The sequence below is a fragment of the Chiloscyllium plagiosum genome, unplaced genomic scaffold (genome assembly GCF_037043375.1).
Source record: "Chiloscyllium plagiosum isolate Xiang-an unplaced genomic scaffold, Cpla_swu_hap1 HiC_scaffold_34, whole genome shotgun sequence".
Lineage (NCBI taxonomy): Eukaryota > Metazoa > Chordata > Chondrichthyes > Orectolobiformes > Hemiscylliidae > Chiloscyllium > Chiloscyllium plagiosum.
This window is the reverse complement of record NW_028270172.1, coordinates 25,624,724-25,646,669: the sequence shown is the minus strand read 5'-3', so window position 1 is coordinate 25,646,669 and position 21,946 is coordinate 25,624,724. Positions and strand designations below refer to the sequence as shown.

The 21,946-nt window shown below is 43.6% G+C and overlaps 1 protein-coding gene across 4 annotated transcripts in view; it reads left to right on the top strand.

Annotated features, from left to right (window-relative positions):
* The window catches only part of LOC122564442 (solute carrier family 12 member 7), a 223,530-nt gene that overhangs the window by 186,823 nt on the left and 14,761 nt on the right, over nt 1-21,946 (top strand). For 3 of the 4 annotated variants that reach the window (XR_015752843.1, XM_043719307.2, XM_043719308.2), the window contains exons 18-22: nt 2,465-2,660; nt 6,911-7,080; nt 7,953-8,084; nt 9,396-9,503; nt 15,766-15,873. Coding sequence is in view for 3 of the 4 variants with exons in the window: in XM_043719307.2 (XP_043575242.2) it covers nt 2,465-2,660; nt 6,911-7,080; nt 7,953-8,084; nt 9,396-9,503; nt 15,766-15,873 (714 nt within the window). In the remaining variant the exon portion in view is untranslated. The remainder of the gene's footprint in view (nt 1-2,464; nt 2,661-6,910; nt 7,081-7,952; nt 8,085-9,395; nt 9,504-15,765; nt 15,874-21,946) is intronic. The other variant, XM_043719309.2, reaches the window with a different exon arrangement.

Below are 21,946 nucleotides of genomic sequence, written 5' to 3'. Positions count from 1 at the left end.
ACAACCGTAAGATGAACCTGGATAGTTTATGCAAATTGGGCTGCCATGTGATTAGAGTTACAAATCCAGTCTCCCTACTTTCCAGTGCCTCTTAGATTTGTGAAATCGATTGTATTCGACAAACTAACAATTGAATATAACGTGGAAAGGGCAATACATGGAGCTGGTTTGTTTGAGTGTCACACAGCTTGGTTAAATTCAAGTGATGACTAGCCCAGAATATTTAAGCCCACAAACTAATTTCTTCTCTTTCCTTAACCCCATATATCTATAATAAATAACACATGGTAGTTGAAGGGAGCCTTTTCGGTATCTTCTTGGGCATGCAGTGTCTTAATGAGCCAGCTCCACCCCCATCCATCTAACATTAGACTAGCAATTGTCCTATGGATACCTGTGTACATTTCAACTACCTGATGTTTTCAAAATTGTTTTGAAATGAAACTTAACATCACGTGATGTGGGATATTCATTGGTCGGTAAAGGATACTCCTGTACCCAAAGAATGAATTGCTGTTGGAGTGTGTAGAGTGAGTCATAAGAGATTTGAAGTTCACGTTTTCTGTGCCTGATGGTTTGATTATCTGGCATTTGGGGCAAGTGTCAAAGGATTCTCTTTTCAGCATTGTTTGCGATGGGGAGGTGTTGATTGTACTGAATTAGGGAGTGGCTGTCAGGTTTTTAAATCATACGTAAAATTAAATGGTGGGCCACTGAAGATTTTGGAAAACTACTGCAGCTTCAGTTTTATGAAGAGAAAGTGTGAAATATAGAACAATACAGCACAGAACAGGCCCTCCGGCCCTCAATGTTGCGCCGACCTGTGAACTATTCTCAGCTCATCCCCCTACACTATCTCATCATCATCCATGTGCTCATCTAAGGATTGTTTAAAACTCCCTAATGTGTCTGAGTTGACTACATTAGCAGGTAGGGCATTCCACGCCCTTACCACTCTCTGCGTAAAGAAGCTGCCTCTGACATCTGTCTTAAATCTATCACCCCTCAATTTGTAGTTATGCCCCCTTGTACAAGCTGACTTCTTCATCCTAGGAAAAAGACTTTCACTGTCTACTCTATCTAATCCTCTGATCATTTTGTATGTCTCTATCAAATCCCCTCTTAGCCGCCGCCTTTCCAATGAGAACAGACCCAAGTCTCAGCCTTTCCACAAAAGACCTTCCCTCCAGACCAGGCAACGTCCTGGTAAATCTCCTCTGCACCTTTTCTGATGCTTCCACATCCTTCCCAAAATATGGTGACCAGAACTGTACATAATATTCTAAGTGTGGCCGTACCAACATTTTGTACAGTTGCAGCATGATATTGCGGCTCCGGAACTCAATCCCTCTACGAATGAAACCTAACACACCGTATGCCTTCTTAACGGCACTATCCACCTTGGTGGCAACTTTGAGGGATCTATGCACATGGACTCAAAGATCCCTCTGCACATCCACACTACCAAGAATCTTTCCATTGACCCAATACTCTGCCTTCCTGTTATTCTTCCCAAAGTGCATCACTTCACATTTACCTGCATTAAACTCCATTTGCCACCTCTCAGCCCAATTCTGCAGTTTATCCAAGTCCCCCTGCAACCTGTAACATTCTGCCACACTGTCCACTACTCCACCAACTTTAGTGTCGTCTGCAAATTTACTAATCCATCCACCTATGCCTGCGTCGTAAGTCATTTATAAAAATGATAAACAGCAGTGGTCCCAAAACAGATCCTTGTGGCACACCACTAGTAACCGGACTCCAGGCTGAATATTTTCCATCAACCACCACTCGCTGCCTTCTTTCAGAAAGTCAGTTTCTAATCCAAACCGCTAAATCAAACCCCATTCTATGCCTCTGCATTTCCTCCAACAGCCTACCATGTGGAACCTTATCAAAGGCTTTACTGGTTGTTTCTTTCTCCTGCTGTGCAGGTAAGGGAGATACTTTCAGCCGCCAGTCATGCAACCTCTTAACTGGCCTGTGACTAGTGATCAGGTGACTGTCTATTTGTTTTCCCCTTCCTATGGAGAATGATGTGGAGGTGCTGGTGTTGGACTGGGGTGGGCAAAGTTAAAAATCACACACCAGGTTATAGTGCAACAGGTTTATATGGAAGCAACTTGCCTGATGAAGGAGCAGCATTCAGAACGTTAGTACTTCCAAATAAACCTATTGGATTGTAACCTGGTGTTGTGTGATTTTTAACTCTGGGAAAATGGACCTGGGGCTTTTGTAGACCTGACATTCAGAACTCCACAATGTGGAGGAACTAAGTTGGTGTGCCTCAATTTAGTAGTGGTTAGAACTGCAATATCTGTCATGAACATGCTCCTGTTAATATCATCTGTGTTCAACATAAAAGGTGCAGCATTCTCAGCTAGCATGGCTGATGGATGGCTAAGTGGAGATTGAGTGCCTTTGCCCCTCCTGATGTGTTACATGTTGGTTGCTTTGACAGAACATTAAGACCTTGATGGGGCTGGAGAAGACAAAAGGTTTCTGCCACGTGGTGGTATCGTCCAACCGGCGAGATGGGGTCTCCCACTTGATCCAGTCATCTGGCCTGGGAGGAATGAAGCACAACACTGTGCTGGTGGCGTGGCCGGAGTTATGGAGGCAAACAGATGGTCCAACAGGGTGGAAGAACTTTGTAGGTCAGTGTTGTTCAGTTATTCACTGAACCTCCATGCGATTAGTCCCGGGGTGCCAGGTCTTATTTGAGTTGTGCATTTTCAGAATCCATCAGAACTCCCAACTTGTTCTCCACATTAGGGGTGAGCAGATTGGGATGCTTTAAAACTCTCAAGAGATTGAGAGGGTGGTTGCAGAGAAGCTGTTGGCTTTAAACAGTCTGAAGACTTTTCGGGAGATTAGGAAGCATTTCTTTCACCTGAGTGTCATGGAAATATGGAATTCTTTCTCAATGACTGTAGATGTGTGGGATCATGACTACATTCATAGATTTTCTTATAGGGAGGGGCTATTAAGGAAGATGATTAGTGGCTAAACTGAATTTGAAATACAGATCCGCCATGATCCGATTGAATGGCAGAGCTGAGTTGAGGACCCTAATGGCCCATTGCTGTTCCCATATGATCAGCTCAAGGAGTTGAATGGCTTTCTTTAATATTAAGTAAAGTCAGATTTGAAGTGTAAATGAAGTTGTCCAAGCTGTGTATTCTGTGGATCATGGCGGAGAACCAGAGCTGATGGTAGCTAGGAAATGGTGGTATCTGCTGACGACAATGGGAGGGCAAAGTGGGCGAAGGGAAGGAATGAGAGAACAGGTGGAGATGGAGCCCAGAGAGCGAGAACGACAGTGACAGCTAGGTGGGGAAAGGGATGTAGGATAATATGCAGAGAGAAAGAAAAGCTGTTAATGGAAACTATAAGGAAGGGGAAATGGGTTGGCTGGACTGAAGACAGCTTGTGTTCATCCTGCCCCCAGTCTGCGCCATGTATTTCTGATCTCCAAATAGAGCAGTAGATAGACGTCTATAATTCTATATAGAGCATCCAGGTGTTAGTTGTTTCTTTCTAATTCATTTGTGGGATGTCAGCAAGGCTGGACTGTATTTGGCCTCTCTGTCAAGAAGCTGATGATGGACCATCTTGAATCTTGACGTCCCGTGGTGACGATGCTGTTAAGTGGGGGAGTCCAAGCATTTTGGGTTGGCACAATGATATCTGCCTGACTCAGAATGGTGTGTGACTTTGAGGCGGTGGCATTCAAATTCAAGAACTGCTTTAGTCCTTCGAGGTGATGAAGGTCAAGGAATTGTAGAGTCTTATTGAAGGTGCCTTGACAGATTGCTACAGCAAACTGTCTTGTAGGATGGTACATAATGTAGGTGAAGTGCACTAGTGACACAGAGAGAAGATGTTTAAATCAATCAAAACCAAAAGAACTGCTGATGTTGTGAATCAGAAACAAAAACAGAAGTTCCTGGAAAAGGTCAATAGGCCTAGCGGCATCTGTGAAGAAAAAGCAAAGTTAATATTTCTAGTCAGGTAACCCTTCCTCAGACCCTTGTGTTTGTGTTTAAGTCAATGATAGGTTGCTGTTGGAGTAGACTTTTTGTCCTGAAACTATGTAATAAATTTGACAATTATTTTGACTACAGTTAAACATCCAATTATTTTAGGTCATTGTCGGATAATCCTGTCTTAACAGGGATATGACTGTCTACATGTTGGATAGTTAAAAACAAAAGATTTGTTTCCTGTTAATCCATACTATTTGCTTTAAAATATAAACCTTTATCTTGGAAGTATGTCAGGCATATTTCTTGGATTGGGAGTTAATCGATTATGTCTTATCGTTATTTAAAACAATGTATTATTTTACTATAGTATACGTAGTTGGTAGTTCAATGTGGATTCTTTGATCCATGATGAAAAAGGCACACTTTTTTTCCCCTGGATCGTTCTGCTCCCCTTAGCAAACAGCAGATGGCAGTCTCAGCTCACTTTCAAATGCTTTCAAGGCGATAGGGAAAGAGACCTGCAATGGATTGCCATGACTTGGAGGTGCAGCTGTTGGACTGGGGTGGACAAATTTTAAAAATCACACAACATCAGATTATAGTCCAACAGGTTTATTTTGAAGCAATGGCTTTCAGACCCCACTCCTTCATCAGGTGATTGTGGAGGTTAAGCTTAATTTCCACAACCACCTGATGCAAACTAGTGCTTCCAAATAAACCTGTTAGGCTATAACCAGGTGTTGTGTGATTTTTAACTATGATAGATTAATTGACCCTTTGAACCTTCTGAAATCTCAAACAGTCAGAACCTTTTGAGTGAAGAAATTGACTTTAATGCCTCTATTCTAAATCACGAGCCCCTTATTCTGAGACTATGACCCATATTCTTGATTCCCAGTCAAGAAAAACAATTTTTTGACATCTACCCTGTTGAGCGTCTCAATTTCAATTTAATGACATCTCACCCTTTTGAGCTCAGGATTGTAATCTGAGTCTATTCAATCCTTTCTCGAATCTCCATTTGGAATCTACCAGCCAGTGCCCTGAGATACACGACCACTTCTATACTTCCTGTACAGTACAAACACCCCACATTATGATCTTCATTTTTCCTAACGATTGACCCATTGCCTCCATCAACTCTAGGCCCTTTCCATTTCGCTCCTCCTTGCTCCCCAAGCTCTGAGCTCCTCAAACCCCTCCTACACTTCTCCACGCCCTGAGCCCACTCCACATCTCTCCCTCACCATTGAATCATCCATTGTCAGTCCTGAGCCTGCAAAGAAGATGGCATTCTCCTGTACCCCTCCTTGTGCCTTGGAGTCAAAAGAGAAAGATCACTGACCTAGCTGGATGAAGCTGATTGGGTGCACTTTACCATTAAGCAGAACATGCATGGGTTTCTTGTGTGTTGCTGACTTTATCTTGAAAATATGATATAATTTAAAGATGTGTTATGCTTGTAGAACTTTTTTTTTACTTCATACATTCACAGGATGAGGGTGTTGCTGGCTATGCCAGCATTTATTGCCCAGAGTGCAGTTAAGAGTCAACCATGTTGCTGTGGGTCTGGAGTCACATATAAGCCAGACCAGGTAAGGGTGGCAGTTTCCTTCCCTAAAGCACATTAGTGAACCTGATGGGTTTTTCCAGCAATCAACAATGGATTCATCATCATCATTAGACTCTTAATTCCAGATTTGTTTTGTAATTGAATTCAAGTTCCACCATCTCCCGTGGCAGGATTCAAACCCGGGTCCCCAGGACATTATCTGGGTGTCTGGATTAACAAGTCCCTTCATGCTATTGTGAATGTATTACAAGCATAAACACATCACAGGGCAGTGAGAGGCCTGACACACCCCACAAACCAGCACCTGTGCACCTCAACCCCCCAGAGAACTGTCGGGAGATCAAAACCTCACTTCCAGCCCAATTAGATCACCTGCCACATCACGTTTCCTGCTCTTGTACACTGCACAAAATTTCCCACCCCCTCCAACAGTTCTTCATTCCTCAGTCTCAATCACAATCTCCAGTGGGTGCCCTAAAAAAGCAAAATATGCAGACGCTAGGCATCTGAAATTAAAACAAAGTGCTAGGACTGGAGAAAGTGAGGACTGGAGATCAGAGTCAAAAAGTGTGGGGCTGGAAAAGCACAGCAGGTCAGGCAGCACCTGAGGAGCAAGAGAGTCGACGCTTCGGGCATAAGCCCTTCATCAGGAATGTGGTCAGGTAGCAAGAGCGAAGCAGTGTTGATGTTTGATGTCAATCACCTTCCGTCAAACTTCACGTCCAGAAACTGGAAATACTGAGCTGAGGTAACGGTGGATAATTGTGACAAAGCAGACTGTGTGCAGATATTGGCCATGTTGTGAGGAAGGGTTACTCGACCCAAAACGTTAAGTCTGATTTATCTCCACAGATGCTGTCAGACCTGCTGAACTTTTTCAGCAATTTCTGTTTTTGTTTCTTATTTACAGCATCTGTAGTTCTTTCAGTTTTGATTTGGTCAGTTTTGATTCTTTCTTGGACCTGATGTTTATGAGGATACCTGCTGATCCTGGATGACTGATTGTACTTGGTTTTTCACATCCTCCCTTGCTTTGCTCCAATTGTTTTGGTTTCATTATCTTTTACCATCCCACCACCTTCCTTAATGCAGCTAAGGGGGTGTGGAAGGTAATGTCTGTTCCTTCTACCCTTTGTGGTTGGGACTGGGCATGTAACTTGGCCTGGGTGACACGGTAATAGTTAGCCAGTTATCGGGTCCAGGGATGGAGTGGGTGGAGGGGGGGGTGTGGTTGAGGTAAGTTACCTCTGTGGGTCTCCCCTTCACTGAAGTGTAAACAGTCCTTCCTTTTAGCAGGGAATGGCTGAGGTATAGTGGTTAACCTAGAGATTCCATTTTGTTTCAGACATGGTATGTGAGACAACAGCTGCTCACCAAGCGCTGCTGGTGACCAAGAACATAGATTCCTTCCCAACAAACCAGGAGCGTTTTGCTGGAGGCACCATTGATATCTGGTGGATTGTCCATGATGGGGGATTGCTGATGTTGCTACCATTTCTCCTCAGCCAACATAAGGTAAACACTCTGCCTGTTTTAGAGGTTCAGCCATATGATTGGACATTCAACTCTTTTGTTTTATTTCGTTGCTAGAAGAGCAGCCTTAGTTATCCTCGGCTTTTGACATCTCCAGATTGGACAATTGCAATTCTCTCTTCTCCACTCTCCTATCTTGCATCCTCTGAACGACAGCTCATTTTCTGCTCACTGGTTTACATTTGGCGCCCATTCGGACACTTCTGGATTTTCGATTGTCGTTCTTTGAGGCTCGCCCCCTCCCTTCCTCTGTTACCACATTCCGCCCGACAAACCTTTTGAGATGTCAGCAGTCCTCTAATTCTTCCAACTTGAGCGTTCCAAGATGGGGCCCAGGCAGCTGACGGAGGGGTGAAGACTAAGCTTCTAAATCCATCACCTACCTTCTCCTTGGCTCAGAACTCATGTCCAATCGACCTATCATCTTTATGCTCGCTGCCCTTCATTGACTTCTGGTCAAGCAGCTTGATTTTTAAGATTCTCATTTTTGTTTACAAATCCCCCTCTGTTCTCACTCCCTACCTCCTGCAGCCTCTCTGATATCTGTTTTCCTCTGATCCTGGTCTCTTGAGTATCCCCAATTTTAATTGCCCTACCATTGGTGGCCTAACCTTTAGTTGCTCAGCCCCCAAAATTCCAGAATACCTTCCTCATACCTTTCTTCTGGCCCGCCTTAAAATCTATTCCTTCGACCAAGTCTTTGCAGTCATATCTCCATACATGCCTGTGTTTGATTTATCTGATTGCAGGACTGTGAAGCACCATGGAATGTTTACTCGGTTAAAAGCACAAGATAAATGTGAGGACACATCGATAGTTGAAATGGTTTATTTTGCAAAGTCGATCTGTTGCAGGTTTGGAAGAAGTGCAAGATGCGCATCTTCACCGTTGCCCAGATAGATGACAACAGCATCCAGATGAAGAAAGACTTGCAGTTATTCCTGTATCAGCTTCGTCTCGATGCCGAGGTCGAGGTGGTGGAAATGGTAAGAGCTGCCCAGCCAGCCCTGTTAGAGACTGCTTCCTGTCCCCGGATCAGTCATTGACTCGTGTGATCCTATAGAGTCATAGAGATGTACAGCATGGAAACAGACCCTTCGGTCCAACCCGTCCATGCCGACCAGATACCCCAACCCAATCTAGTCCCACCTGCCAGCACCCGGCCCATATCCCTCTTAAACCCTTCCTATTCATATACCCGTCTAGATGCCTCTTAAATGTTGCAGTTGTACTAGCCTAACTCTTTGAACGTCAGAACAGATTTGGAGGCTGAATGGCTTGCTCCTGTGTTTCCCCACTTGTTTTATCGTGCAAGCCAAATAGAGCTGGAGAATGTTCAGCAAACACTGAAGTAGCTCTGCCCTGCAGAGATGTACCTGTCATAATGTCAATGTATTTGTACAATCATGTTGACTGGTCATGAATCTTCAAGTCATGGTCTGTACGTATTAGGGCGCCATCCAGTGGAGAGAAGTTAAAAATTCTGTGGCTGTGGGTTTCCAGCCCAAAAGGACATTTGAGAGCCTGAAGAGGGAGAATCCAGGGCAGACTCAGTCGAAACTTGGGGCCACCCACCCACAAATAATCACCATGAGATGCTGCTGCCTCTCGGACAGCTGACATCCAACTAGTGAAACCAAAGTTATTTTAAAGAAGAGAAAATCTTTCCGTTTTCAGGTGTTGACAGATGCTTAGCTGGTTGTGATGATTAGCCCTAAAATGGGCATTGGGGGCCCTCCTTGTATGTAGAAGGTAGTTCCTGTTTCATCTGGCTGCTAGGATTATCCACAAAACTGCTGAAAGATGCCAAAAATGCAGTGTAGTTGTGCAATTGAGTGTGTCACTCAGTTAGGCCGCAACTGATCTGTACCTCAATTCCAATTTACTTGTCCCTTTTCTTCGAAACTCTTAATGCTTTTTGCATTAGAAAAAAATGAGCTTGACACAGCATCCATGTGCTTTTACTTTGGATAGATTTCCAGATTGTCACTAAAATTTGTTTGCAAAGTGCTTTCTGGCATCTCTCCTGAAAGACTTAGTTCCGTCTTTAAAGATTCTCCCTCTTTTAGATGTTCCCCCCAGAGGGAATAGTTTCTCTCCCACCTGGTATTCCTTTTTGTTTTTATTATTTCATTCACTCCTAAACCTGTTCAACTCAAAGGAGAAGCGTGGGTCATGTGCCTGCTCCTTTGAATTGGATGTGTCACTAAAGTGTTTAGGTTCCAGAGCTAAGTCTAGCACAAAGGGCTGTGTTGTTTACTTTTGGGTGCTTTACCCCTTTTTTTCTTAATTCCCAGCTTGACAATGATATTTCAGCCTTCACATACGAACGAACTTTAGTGATGGAGCAAAGATCACAGATGTTGAAACAGATGCAGCTCTCCAAAAATGAGCGGGAACGAGAGGTAAGCATGTTTTGATTTCAAATCTCTTTCACAATTGCCAAAGAATTGTACAGCGTTTTACCGGCAAGAGATTGTTGGATTCTCAAATTTATTCATGTAATGTTGAATAGAATTTGTAGTACTGCTCATCACCTATTAATTTGAAAGGTTTTGTATCATTTTTCCTTGCGTTTGCTGTGGTGTTACATTATTATCTGTTTGACAGCATCAGTGCAGGATATTGAGGTAAATGTGCTACAGTAAAAGATGAGGTTTCGGAAACAATTCCACAGAAGCTAGTATCCCATCACCAAGTCACCCTTTATTTAAACGTGGACAGTCCTTGACACTCAGAGTGAACAGGATGTCTGACATTCCTGCTCTTATGTCAGCCAGGGCTCCCTGATTGGGGCTGTTAAACTGATCCAATCAGGGAACTCTTATTCTGTGATGTCCACCTGGCTGACTTCATCACAATTACAACAGTTTGAAAGCAATTCCACCAGGATATTGCTACAACAAATCTTTAGCCATGCTGATTGGTCCCAAAGAGTTACTGCATGTAATTATTGAGTAAATGTTTGTTGGGAGTAAATCAGGCAATTGAGTCATACTATTATTTGAGGTCATGAGGCAGGAATTTGACAAATGTTTTTGGTGAGATTTCTGTAGCTGCTTTGAAACATGGCTTCATGATTCTATACCCAGCGATCTGCTGATTGTGTGTCTGCACCCTTTACTGGCTAATGGCCAGCTTTTAATCTCGGTTTAATAACTGTGTATTGCTGGTGCTCTGGGGTTGAATACGTGGTGTGGATCAAATGAAACCTTGAGTGTGAGTTCTCCAAGTTCAGGTTATCTTTTCATGATTAGCTAAGAATTAATGCCATGGTAGAGGTAGTTGAAATTATAAGAATAGCTCAGTTTTTACAGAACAGAAACAAACGCCTGACAGTTGCACAGTTAGTTATTCACTCTCAACTGACTAATGTGGGTTTCACCAGTTTCCTCATTTCCCCTCCCCCCACCTGATACCAGTTCCAACCTTCCAGCTCAGCACCGCCCTCTTGAACTGTCCTACCTGTCCATCTTCTTTCCCATCTATCCTCTCCACCCTCCACTCAAACCTATCACCATCACCCCCACCTTCATCTACCTGTCGCATTCCCAGCTACCTTCCCCCGAACCTCTCCCCCCCCCCCCCCCCCCCCCCCCCCCACCTCCCATTTATCTCTTAGCCCCCTTGGCTCACAAGCCTCATTCCTGATGAAAGGGCTTATGCCCGAAACATCAATTCTTCTGCTCCTCGGATGCCTACTGACCTGTGCTTTTCCAGCACCATGCACTCTATCTGATCTCCAGCATGTGCAGTCCTCACTTTCTCTTAATGGCTTTAATTGCCTACTCATGTTCTACAGTCCACTGTTGCATCCAATATTCCCGCTTTGCTGCTTTTTCACAATGCCAAGTGAATTGAATTGAGGTCATGCAACAAATTTCATGATGTCTGCAGAGATCTGTGCGTCAAATGACATAATGGTAACATATCCCATATGAGGTCTCAGTCTAATGTTTTACAGTGCAGTCCCAAGGTAAGGGATAGAAATTTGCTGGCATTGGTTTCGAGGGTGAAGGAGAGTTTGTAAACTGGGTGACCAACACGGGCTTGAACTTAAACCTTCGGCCTCAATAAAAAAAACTGGATGAACTGCTGGCTGCTGTCCTATCTCCAGTGGTGAATTAGTTTTTCCTTACAAGTAAAACCACAACTTTCCCTCCTCTATTGGCAGCTCCCCAACTATTCATGAGATTCAACTAGTTTTGTGTAGGTGCCTTTAATGGGTATTGCTGGCCTCTTCAACATGTATGAGTACCCATTTTCAGCCTTTAGTTTAAGTCTGCTTAATATTGGAAAGCCTTTACTTGGTAAAAACTGGTGGACTTGATCATGTCTTGCCTTGCCCCAACCTCTGGTAGAGTCACTAGTCTGTGGCATCAGTCAAGTGCCCAAACAGTTGATCCGAATGAACTTGAGTGGGTCACCATTACGATAATTTAAAACCACCTTGCAGCATATTTTCCATTTTCAAAGTTTCCAAAACACTTCCCAGTCAATTAAATACTTTTACATTTATTCTCATTATAATGGGCTAATGCAGCAACTATTTTTGGTACAGTAAGTGACAAGATAAATCTTCTCAGTATGTTGACTGTAAGAGAAATATTGGACAGGAGACTAGGGAGACAGTTTCCTCTTAAAATAGTGCCATTGAATCCTTTTAACGTCCACCTAAGAGGGTGGCCAGAGCCTTAGTTTAATCTTTCATGCGAAAGATGACCCCTCTCTCAGAACCTGTGCTGTAATCTCTGAGGGGAAGCCTTTTTAACCTTCCGGCTCTGGGGTGAGAGTGCTACAAATTGATACCAGGCTGGCAGAACACTACGGATCACCATGTTTACACTATAAGCATAAAAGTTACTTTACATCAACATTCATGTATCGAACCAGAGAACCCAGGCTATCAGGCAAGGATTCAGATTTCTCTTTCATTGTGGGTCTCAGTGGTATTGCACATAGCTCTGTCCCGTGAATATTGACTCCTCTTCCAAATTGCTAGTTACTCAGCTACGGTGATAAACTACACATTATCTATTGTTACCAAAACAAAATCCACACACAACCCCACCTCCTTCCCAAAGACTGTGTTCTTAGTCAGAAGGGCTCAATATAAATGTTTTTATTGCCTCTGTACTTTGTAATTATTCCATAACATAATATGCAGCTGCTAATCATTAAAACTTTTTTTTCATATTGAAGGAGATCAATCTAATCACTTTTATAAAGCACACAAGCAATTAATAGTTTGTTTCCAGAGCCAAGTCACAACAAAATTCCAGTGACTCTGTTCAGTTAGGAATAAATTTGTGGCCAACTTAGAGAAGAACTACCCTTTTGCAACACTTATCTACGATTGGGGAGATAATTCCATTTCAGGATGGACAACAAGCAGGGTAGTCAATCAGAAGACTTGACCGATGAGCTGGTCATCTGACCAACTGCTGATTGAAGAAGTATATGCGTTATGGTGCCTGGGTTGGCAAGGGAGCAAATCCCTTCAGTGGTTAAAGAAGATGACTAGATACAAATGTACCACAGGGCTATTTCTAAATTAAAGTTTAAGACATTTCATTGTTAAGCTCCTTCAAGGGCCATTGAACACTCTCTTACCTTGAAGTTGGGAGATTGTGATTTTTTTAAAATCTTTTTAAAAATCTGTTTCTAGATTAGATCAATTAGAAATATACACGAATAATTAAAAATGAAAGTAAAAATGATCAGTCTGTGTCAGAAAGGTGCAGAAATGAGCACAGATTGTTTTTGAATAATTTGTCATAGCTGATGATGCACAGTAGAGAGGGGCTGCAGAAATGTCCTCCTGATTTGTTTTTTTCTAGAACAACTTGCATTAGTTGCAAACTGAGATTTTTTTTAGATTAGATTACTTACAAGTCCACACCGACCCGCCGAAGCGCAACCCACCCATACCCCTACATTTACCCCTTCTTACCTAACAATACGGGCAATTTAGTATGGCCAATTCACCTGACCCTGCACATCTTTGTGATGGTGGGAGGAAACCGGAGCACCCGGAGGAAACCCACGCAGACACGGGGAGAATGTGCAAACTCCACACAGTCAATCGCCTGAGTCGGGAATTGAACCCGGGTCTCTGGCGCTGTGAGGCAGCAGTGCTAACCACTGTGCCACCGTGCTGCCCAGATGTGCATTTACATAACTTAAAATGTAAGTAGGTAGAAATATGAGCATGTTAAATCTACATTGATTTTGATATTGAAGTGGTATCTGTTCCTGAAACCTGTCCAGAGTAAGCAGTGGCAAAAGTCTTTAAGTTACATTGCCATTTGGTCACAGAGACTTAACAAACAGTTAGAGCCAAAACAGATAGGCGCTTAAGACCAAAGCAGAACCCTTAAAGTGAGTGGGTGTACCTCCTTTAACATGTACAGATACAAATCATAATTGTCTTTTATGTCCCAAAACAAGTAATGGAATAATCATAATAACCAGACAACTAAAGACCATAAGACAGGAGCGGAAATTAGGCCATTCAGCCTGAGTCTGCCCCGCCATTCAATCATGGCAAAGCTTGTGGGCCACTGCCTTCATTACAGAGTTGGCTTTGTCTGCCAGTATGACACAAACTAGGTGATTGCCTTACAGCCTCAACTGCTGGACTCTCAGTCCTGCTAGCATGTGATCCCTAATATCTCTCCTCCACGTCACTAACTTCCCCAACAACATGCAATCTCATCATTTTACACTCCTTGTAACTTGTGTGTTTTATTGAATCACAATCTAACAAAAGTGCAAATCATTTTCTAGCTGCCAGGCACACGCTTACAAATTGTATAGTTATAACTGATTTATGTATAAAATGTAAGCATTATATTGTGGGAAACCAATTGAAATTTCACATGACAAGCCTCCACCACTCTTCAGTGACCAAGAAGGTAAATCACTGACAATGATCAGAAAGAAATACAGGAATACTCGTTATTTTACCAACAAATGCACAGATTCACGTGTGTGTCATGTGCCTGAGAGTAATGAAATTCCATTTCCAGGACTTTGTCCTTTTTTATGTTGCTAATGAAAAATGCAATTTACTAAATCCAGACATAACACACTATACCCATCACTGTCCCAAACACTGTCTTTCTGATGAGACTGTAAACTGGCTAGGTCTCTGTTTAAGGAAGATGGGAAAGACCCTATGATACTAAGTGAAGAAGAGTAGGGGATTATCCTGACCAATGTTTATCCCGTAAACAACATCACTGGGAATCAGATTATCTGGACCCTATCACTGCTGTTTGTGTGCTATTTAGCTGCTGCATTTCTTGTTTTACAACAGTGACTTCACTTTAAAAATAACTTAATTGATTGCAAAGATAGCTGTGAAGAATGCAATTTACGTGCATGTTTTAGGTCTATTATAGTACTTTATTTTGGGACCACATTAAATTGTCCCATTTTAAAAAGGGGTAAATTTCTCTCTTCTGGGTGGTAATCTGACACAACAGCTCATCTGCACTTTGTCAAACCTCAGCAATGGTCATCTACAGAGGTTTCAAAAATCTGATCTATCAGATTCATGTGCATAAGGTAAAATTACACTGAGGAGTCTTCTTTGGAAATGGTGATTGGTTGTAAGTATCTGAATTGGCCATTCATTCCCAGCTCCATCCCATTCCCCTGCCAGTCCTGACTGACTTATCACTTTTACTTCTGGATCTTTGTTTTAAACCTGGATCTGCTGAGGCAGGGTCTCCCAGCTCCTGCCCAGGTATAGTAACTGCAGATGTGAGTTGTCTTTAGTTCTCTGCAGATTCCAGGTGAGTGTGCAACCGCAGTAGCATGAGCACTCAACCTGAGCATATTGGAATCTATTCACAAAACACATGCTCAAAAGATCATACACGATCTGTTTAAGGAATGGTACTGTTTGTGAGCATGAATTAAATTATAATGAGGCTATGTTGTGTACAAGGTGTGTGGTTTAATATCCTTTCAACAAGCCTAGTTATGTATGGTATTTGATTATGTTTAAATGCACAGGAGCATCGGAAAGACTTTGACACCACGTTATTTTGAGTGTATTGGCAATGGATTGATGCAAGGGACCAACACACCTTTTATTGACAATAGCACTAAGACGTCTAGTGTTCAAGTAAATTTCAATTAAATTTCCATGATGTGAACTCATGTTAAAAGGTTTCTTTAAAACAATGGTCCATTCTATATCTTGTTGCTGCTCGTGGGGATATAAATGATTATTGATAAAATTGCAGAGGTTCTGTGGATTGTAAGGCAGAACACCAGAAATACAGCCACAGACCCATCCGTCGCCATGTCTGTTTTGAAAAGCTATGCATTTGCCAGGACTCCATCATTTTAAGGTTTTCTTTTAGTCTGGCACTTGGTGTTCACGTGCCATGCAAAGTAAGATGTGTGCCACTCTCTGGCCACTGAGCAATACACGAGGAGACCCAGTGTCATTGCTGTGCTCCCATTAAATGAGGGAACACTGCTTCAGTAGAACCCTCGCCATGTTTCCATGAATGTTCTGTGGGACAAGGAATGTGCACTGTAACATTTAAAAGTAAACTGAATTTGCTTGTCACTCATTGCTGTTAGTAAAGCTGACTAAATAGATTGTGGTTACTTGCATGTGCTACTCACCCACCCCTCACTTCCCAGATTCAGAGCATCACTGATGAGTCCCGGAGCACGACACTAAGGAGGAATTCTGCACGCGCAGCTTTGGAATTCCAGGACAGGAATCCTGATGATGTACCAAGTGAAGAGGTAGTCAATTTTCCCGTGACTACATTTCTCCAATCATCACAACATTGTGAAATTTAATTTACAATCACTTGCAATGTGTTAGCTTCTCCCTCTCCCTGTCTCACTCCCACCATCCACACCACCCACTTCCTGCTCTACACTCTACCCCTTCTCCCTCCCCTCTCGATCGATCATTCGTTCCGTTCTCTCTCGCTTGCTTTCTCTCCCGCTCGCTTTCTCTTTCTCTGGCGTTCTCTTTTTCACTGTCTCGCTGTCTCTTTTTCTCTCTTTCACTTTCTTTTTCGCTCTCACTCTCTTCTTCTGTCTTTTGTGCTCTTTGTTATCCTCATGCTTTCTTTCTCTCTCGGGCGCTTTCTCTTGCACTCTGTCTATCGTGCTCTCACTCCTTTTTCACTTTCTCTCACTCGCTCTTGTGCTCGCGCTATCACGCTCCCTCCCATTTTCTTTTTCGCTCGCTGTCTTTCTCTCACTTTTTTTCTCTCTCGCTCTTTTTTCCTCTCTCAAGCTCTTCCATTTTCTCTTTTTCTCTCTCGCTCGTAGTCACCTTCTCTCACGCTCTTTTATTTTCCTCTCTCGCGCGCTCTTTTGCTCTCTCGTTTTCTCGCTCTCGCTCTCGCTCTTGCACACACACAGGCTCTGTCTTTTTCTGTCTGTCTCTGCTCCCCCCTCCTAATCAGAAGAGTGGAAAATCCCTATCATTGATGTGATATTGGTTTGATGCTGAGCTGAGGCAAAGTCCCTGTTCTGCATGCAATGCATTTTATTTAAAATAAAGGGTAGACAATAGACTATTGTCTATTGTCTATTGCAATGCATTTTTTTAAAATAAAGGGTAGAGTGTGAAGTTACTGCTGCTCAATCCCATACAGACTGTCCACTGTACACTGCAGCAGTATTACTTGGGACATCACTAGCGATGGATTGTCACGTTGTCCTATCTCATTGACTCCAAAATCTCAGTTCATTCAATGATGTGAAATGGAGTAGAATGTGCCGCACCCTCCATCCTCTCAGCATCAAAACTTGAAGTTCATTTGAGTGCTTCCTTTTTGTCCTCTTCCGCGGGATATCCATGTTGGATAACTCCCGATTTGTTTTCCCTCGTCCTCTACTCTCTCCTATAATGTGGAAAGTCTCGAAAGACCCAGACCAGTCCTTCCTTCAGTATGTGCTTCAGGTGACTCTGCCCTCTCCTTTAACTCTGATCCTGGCTGCTGTTAACCCTCACTTTAACAAAACACATTGTTGCAAGGCACTAACTGAACAATTGCAAAACAATATACAGAGGAAGCTTGATTATCCAGCATTCAATTATCTGAATTTCGGATTATCCGGAAGATAGCAAGGTCCCGATGCTTGGCTGAACAATGTTATCAGGCATTCGATTATCCGGAATTTGATTAACCAGTCGAAATACTGTCCGCACGTGTCTTTCGGATGATTAAGGTTCCTCTGTATAACTTTGTGCTTAAATCTAATGCAAGGCAGTTTTGAAGTGTGATTTTGCTATAGTAACAATCCTGCCTCATGGCTTTTATCAGTATTAAGGACAGTAATTAAGGAATAACTAGATAACACATTTGTGTAGAGAAAACGGGACCACAGCAGGTCAGGCAACGTCCTTGGATGTAGATACCAACATCTACATGAATTTGCTCCTTGGATATTTGTGTAATCCACTGCATTTGAGATAGTCATAAGGAAAAATGACAATGTATTTTCTCTTTGAAGAAACTTCTTCTAATCATAAATGAAGATGTTTGAGCCGTTGACTCTCTTTTGAATAAATGTTGTAAATTTATCCTTTTTATACCACCTCAATAATTGGATCAACATTGGATAACTGTAACACCATTGTGTCATGATGAGAGTACTGGACCAGTCTCCAAGTAACTGAACGCCCTACCCCATCTCATCAGGTGGGAGTGTCGTGGTTAAGATCCTGGTGCCTTCCCAACTCCACCCCAAGGCCAGTGGGCCTCCTGCTCCAGTTACCAGTGCCCTGCCTCCTCCTCTGATCAAAGCCCCAGGTAATGGGCAGCACTCAATGCCTCCCCCTGGTGGCATTGCTTCTCCATAAAGCGACTGACCTCCAATTCTGTCTAGCTAGGCTCGGCAGAAAGGATTTCCAAGCCTGGAGCCTTGGATCCTAAGGGAGGTCCACTGCTATTCGGTTTAGTTCTCAGCTGGCACTTAACGCAACAAACTGTCCCTAACGCAGGCAACGTGAGCTGTCAGTGGCTTTTCATTAAATGTCAAGATCTAATATTCCAAGAAAGAAATTGACCTCAATTACTCTTGAGTAGCAATAATTAGGAAAACGCCCCTGAAAGCTACCGGTATGTTCTGTCAAGGCAACTAACATGATTTAAGGCCAGACTTGCGCCACCCAACCGGTCTTGCCCAGGTATAATGGGTTGAACAGTGACCTGTGCTGTGTAAATTTATGATCTGTGACTCCTGACTTTGAGTCCTGAGGGTAACTAACCTTACCTGGGATCAAATGTAACAAAAGCCAGGTATTGCTCCTTTTGCTGAGTTACTTGCTGCTGTGGGTTCTGCTTTTTACTGGTTGCATTCCATGTGCTGAGGACTTTACCTGACCAGCTGATGATGGGATTTCAAATCCCATCAGGTTTCGCCTGGTTTCTTTCCTCCTGCACCCCTGACCTTTTTGCATGGAGCTTCGCCTTTTTCAAGTCACGTATCAGGTGCTGGTCAGAAGCTGCACACAGCTAAAGATGCTTCCCTTGGTTTGTTCTTCCCCCTCACATTTTAAATGGTGACTCTCCTCTTTCAGGAGCAGCAATCCTATTTCTTGGGTTTGCCTCATAAATACTCCCAACTTGCCTTACTTATACAATACTTTCCATTCTCCTCTCCCTCACTGAACAGCTGCACAGTGCACAGCCATGTAAATACTTGGGTGAATTGTAGAATCCCTACAGTGTGGAAGCAGGCCACTTGGCTCATCGATTCCATACCACCCCTCCAAAGGGCTCCCTGAAACGCTGTATTTCCCATGGCCAATCCACCTAGTCCAAATGTCTTTGGACTCCGAGGAAACCAGAGCACCCAGAGGAAACCCACGCAGAAACTGGAGGGACGTGCAAACTCCACACAGTTGCCCAAAGCTGGAATTGAACCCAGGTCCCTGGCGCTGAGGCAGCACTGCTAACCACTGAGCCACAGTGGTACCCTGTGATTGTAGCTCGCATGATGCAAATGCTTTTTCGCCACAACGTCTTGCACGCATTATGGCCCCCATCCTCTTCCTCGCTTCATCCAAAAACGTCAGACGTGGCAAACCAAGCTTCCATGTCCTCCTGCCTGCTCTCCGATTGACTCTGACAATACCTTAGTCCTTCAACACTTTAGGTAAAAACGAGGACTGCAGATGCTGGAAACCAGAGTCTGGATTAGAGTGATGCTGGAAATGCACAGCAGGTCAGGCAGCATCCAAGGAGCAGGAAAATCGACGTTTCGGGTAAACACAGCAATTACTTTCCTGAGAGGCCTCCTCCATTTACCCGAAACGTTGATTTTCCTGCTCCTTGGATGCTGCCTGACCTGCTGTGCTTTTCCAGCACCACTCTAATCCCTTCAACACTTTAGTCTGGTGCTCCTGATATTGTGTGACGTGCCTGGTTGCTTTGTGCTCAGGGACCCACACATATTCCGGGTGTCCAAACAGGAATCATCCAGCTAGCTTTCTTGGCACTCAGTCATTTTTGCATTTGCTTGGAGCTACCAATCTTCGTATGACATCAGCGTACACTCACTGACTTCAGCATTGCCTTATGGCCCACCAGCCTCTATGTGGCTTATGTTGCTTTGTTAATGCTAAGCTGCAGGGTCCCAGTCCCTTTGTACTAACAAGCAATGCAGGCTATTGAGAGAGAGAGAGAGGCAGATACTTCATGATGGTAGGGAACATGGCTGTGTCACTGTTGAGCTCTGTGCTACATGAACATCACATTGGCATGTGCCAGCAGATTGGAGTGAGCACACTGGGTGTGCTTCAAGTGAACGGCCATCTGTGAGAGTCCAGGAGAGCTGGGCTAATGGGTCTGCAGTCAGTTATTGGGTCATGCTGCAGTTGTCTTCAGTCTGCACATTGTAGGTGAGTCATTTATTGTCCAAGAACGTACATTTAGAAATTATAGTTGCTTGTTGGCATTAATTGTCTCCGTGTTATATTAGCTAATCAAATGTGATGGCTCTTTAAGGTGGAATTTTAAGTTCCCATTCCAGCGTCATCCAAACATTGGAAAACTCTGCTTTGTAGCTGCCAGATTTGCTGTAAGTATGCAAAGGAGGCTCTTTTCTTTTGGACATAGGCGTAATATCATAGTGGCCTTCTGGCAGGATTCTCTTTCTAACATCGCATTGAAAATGTTGCTTGTGCAGTGTACAGTTGGACAAGGTCACATACCTCTGAGCTCCATGTGGAAACACAATTACTTTCCTGAGAAGCCTCCTCCATGCCGCACTCTTCCATGACAAGGCTTTGCTATAATGAATGCGAGAGTTCCTTTGATAAAATGGCGTCATCTTTCTGACAGCCCCTACAAACTATCTGCTTATGGGTCTCATGGCGAACATCATGGCTGGAGCCACTATGTGGTGTTATTCCAAAGACGACATAGAAGGAGACTGTGGTTAATACTTCAATAACAACAGCAACTTGCAGCAGCTTCTGTATGGTCTCTGAGGAAAAAGCAGTAGGTGAAGATGACCTACACAGGTGGAGGAGAGAGGGGAGACCCTGCATCTATTGCCTTTGCTTCTTTAACTGTCTGAAAGGCCGTGCAAGCACAGATTTATAAATGACTCTGGCCATCCTCTCCAAGCGATGCCATCTGCTGGAAGAGGGCCTGGTTGGCTGTGCCATCCTAGTGGCTGCCAAGATCACAGCTGCCCACAATGTTTATGCCAGTGACTCTTTTCGATGTACAATATGGAGACCAGTGCAGCACCTCCCAGTCCTTGACCCACACATGCATCCAGGACGTTACAGGTGCCATTTTCATCAGAGCTCCATGCTTCCTGTCTTTCTCCCCCTGCTGAAGAGAGTAAAACTGCTTGGGTGCCACCTGGCTTTGTGTTTTAAAGATTGCACCACGTTGCTCTGGATGCACCCTCTCACCAACTGCAGGGGTCCTCAACTGCTGTGGCTTTCACTCCATCAATGTTCAGTTTTAGGTGACCATCAATGCCAAATTCTGGAGGCCTGCGCCAAATATTCCCCGTTGCCGTCATGACTCTTACTGGAGAACCTTCAGGTTCCTGCCTCCGTCCAAAGTCCTTGGACCGTATATGTTAGGGGCTGCTGGGAGGCTGGGGTTACCCCATTAAACATGGCTTAATGCACCTTTACAATGTCCTCAAGCTCACAAAGGTACAACATAGGACTCCGTCAGGTGAAGTTTTAATGTCTCTACTGCTCCAGAGCCTTGCAGGATTGCCTAGAAAGAGGGTGCAGTGTGATTATGCCAGGCTCTGCCCTTCACAACTGGAACCAATGGAGAAAGGATGTCCTGGATAACAGTTTTGAGGGAGAGGATCAGGATGTTAACTAGGAGGAATATTCAAGAACGTGCGACAGGCCAATGCCCAAGAGTCCAGAGTTAACACCGAATTGCAACCACTTCCATGATGAATCAGTTGGGTTTGAGTTTTGTTTCATTGTTTAAAATTCTGTTGGTAATGTGGCAAGCAGCCAAATCCTTGTCCATATTCTTCTTGCATAGGTCATGCGGACCTTATCATTTTGCGGTAATTGACCTTTTCTGTTGCTCAATAAATGTTTCCTTGACCATCGGATTGTGCGCTTAATTATCTTCAGTTGATACCAATGTATGAGCACCTGTAAAGGTTCAAGCCCCACTTGCTCCAGAAGTAATAACACATCTAAACAGGTTGGTTAGAAAATATCCATAACATGTCCGACCATGTGTACACGGGGGTGGGGGCGGGCAGGGGATTTAAACAGTATTATGAGACAGTGCACTAATGTTGCATGGTATTAAGATTAAGCAGCTCTTGAGTGTCGTTTCTGAGCAATGAAGTC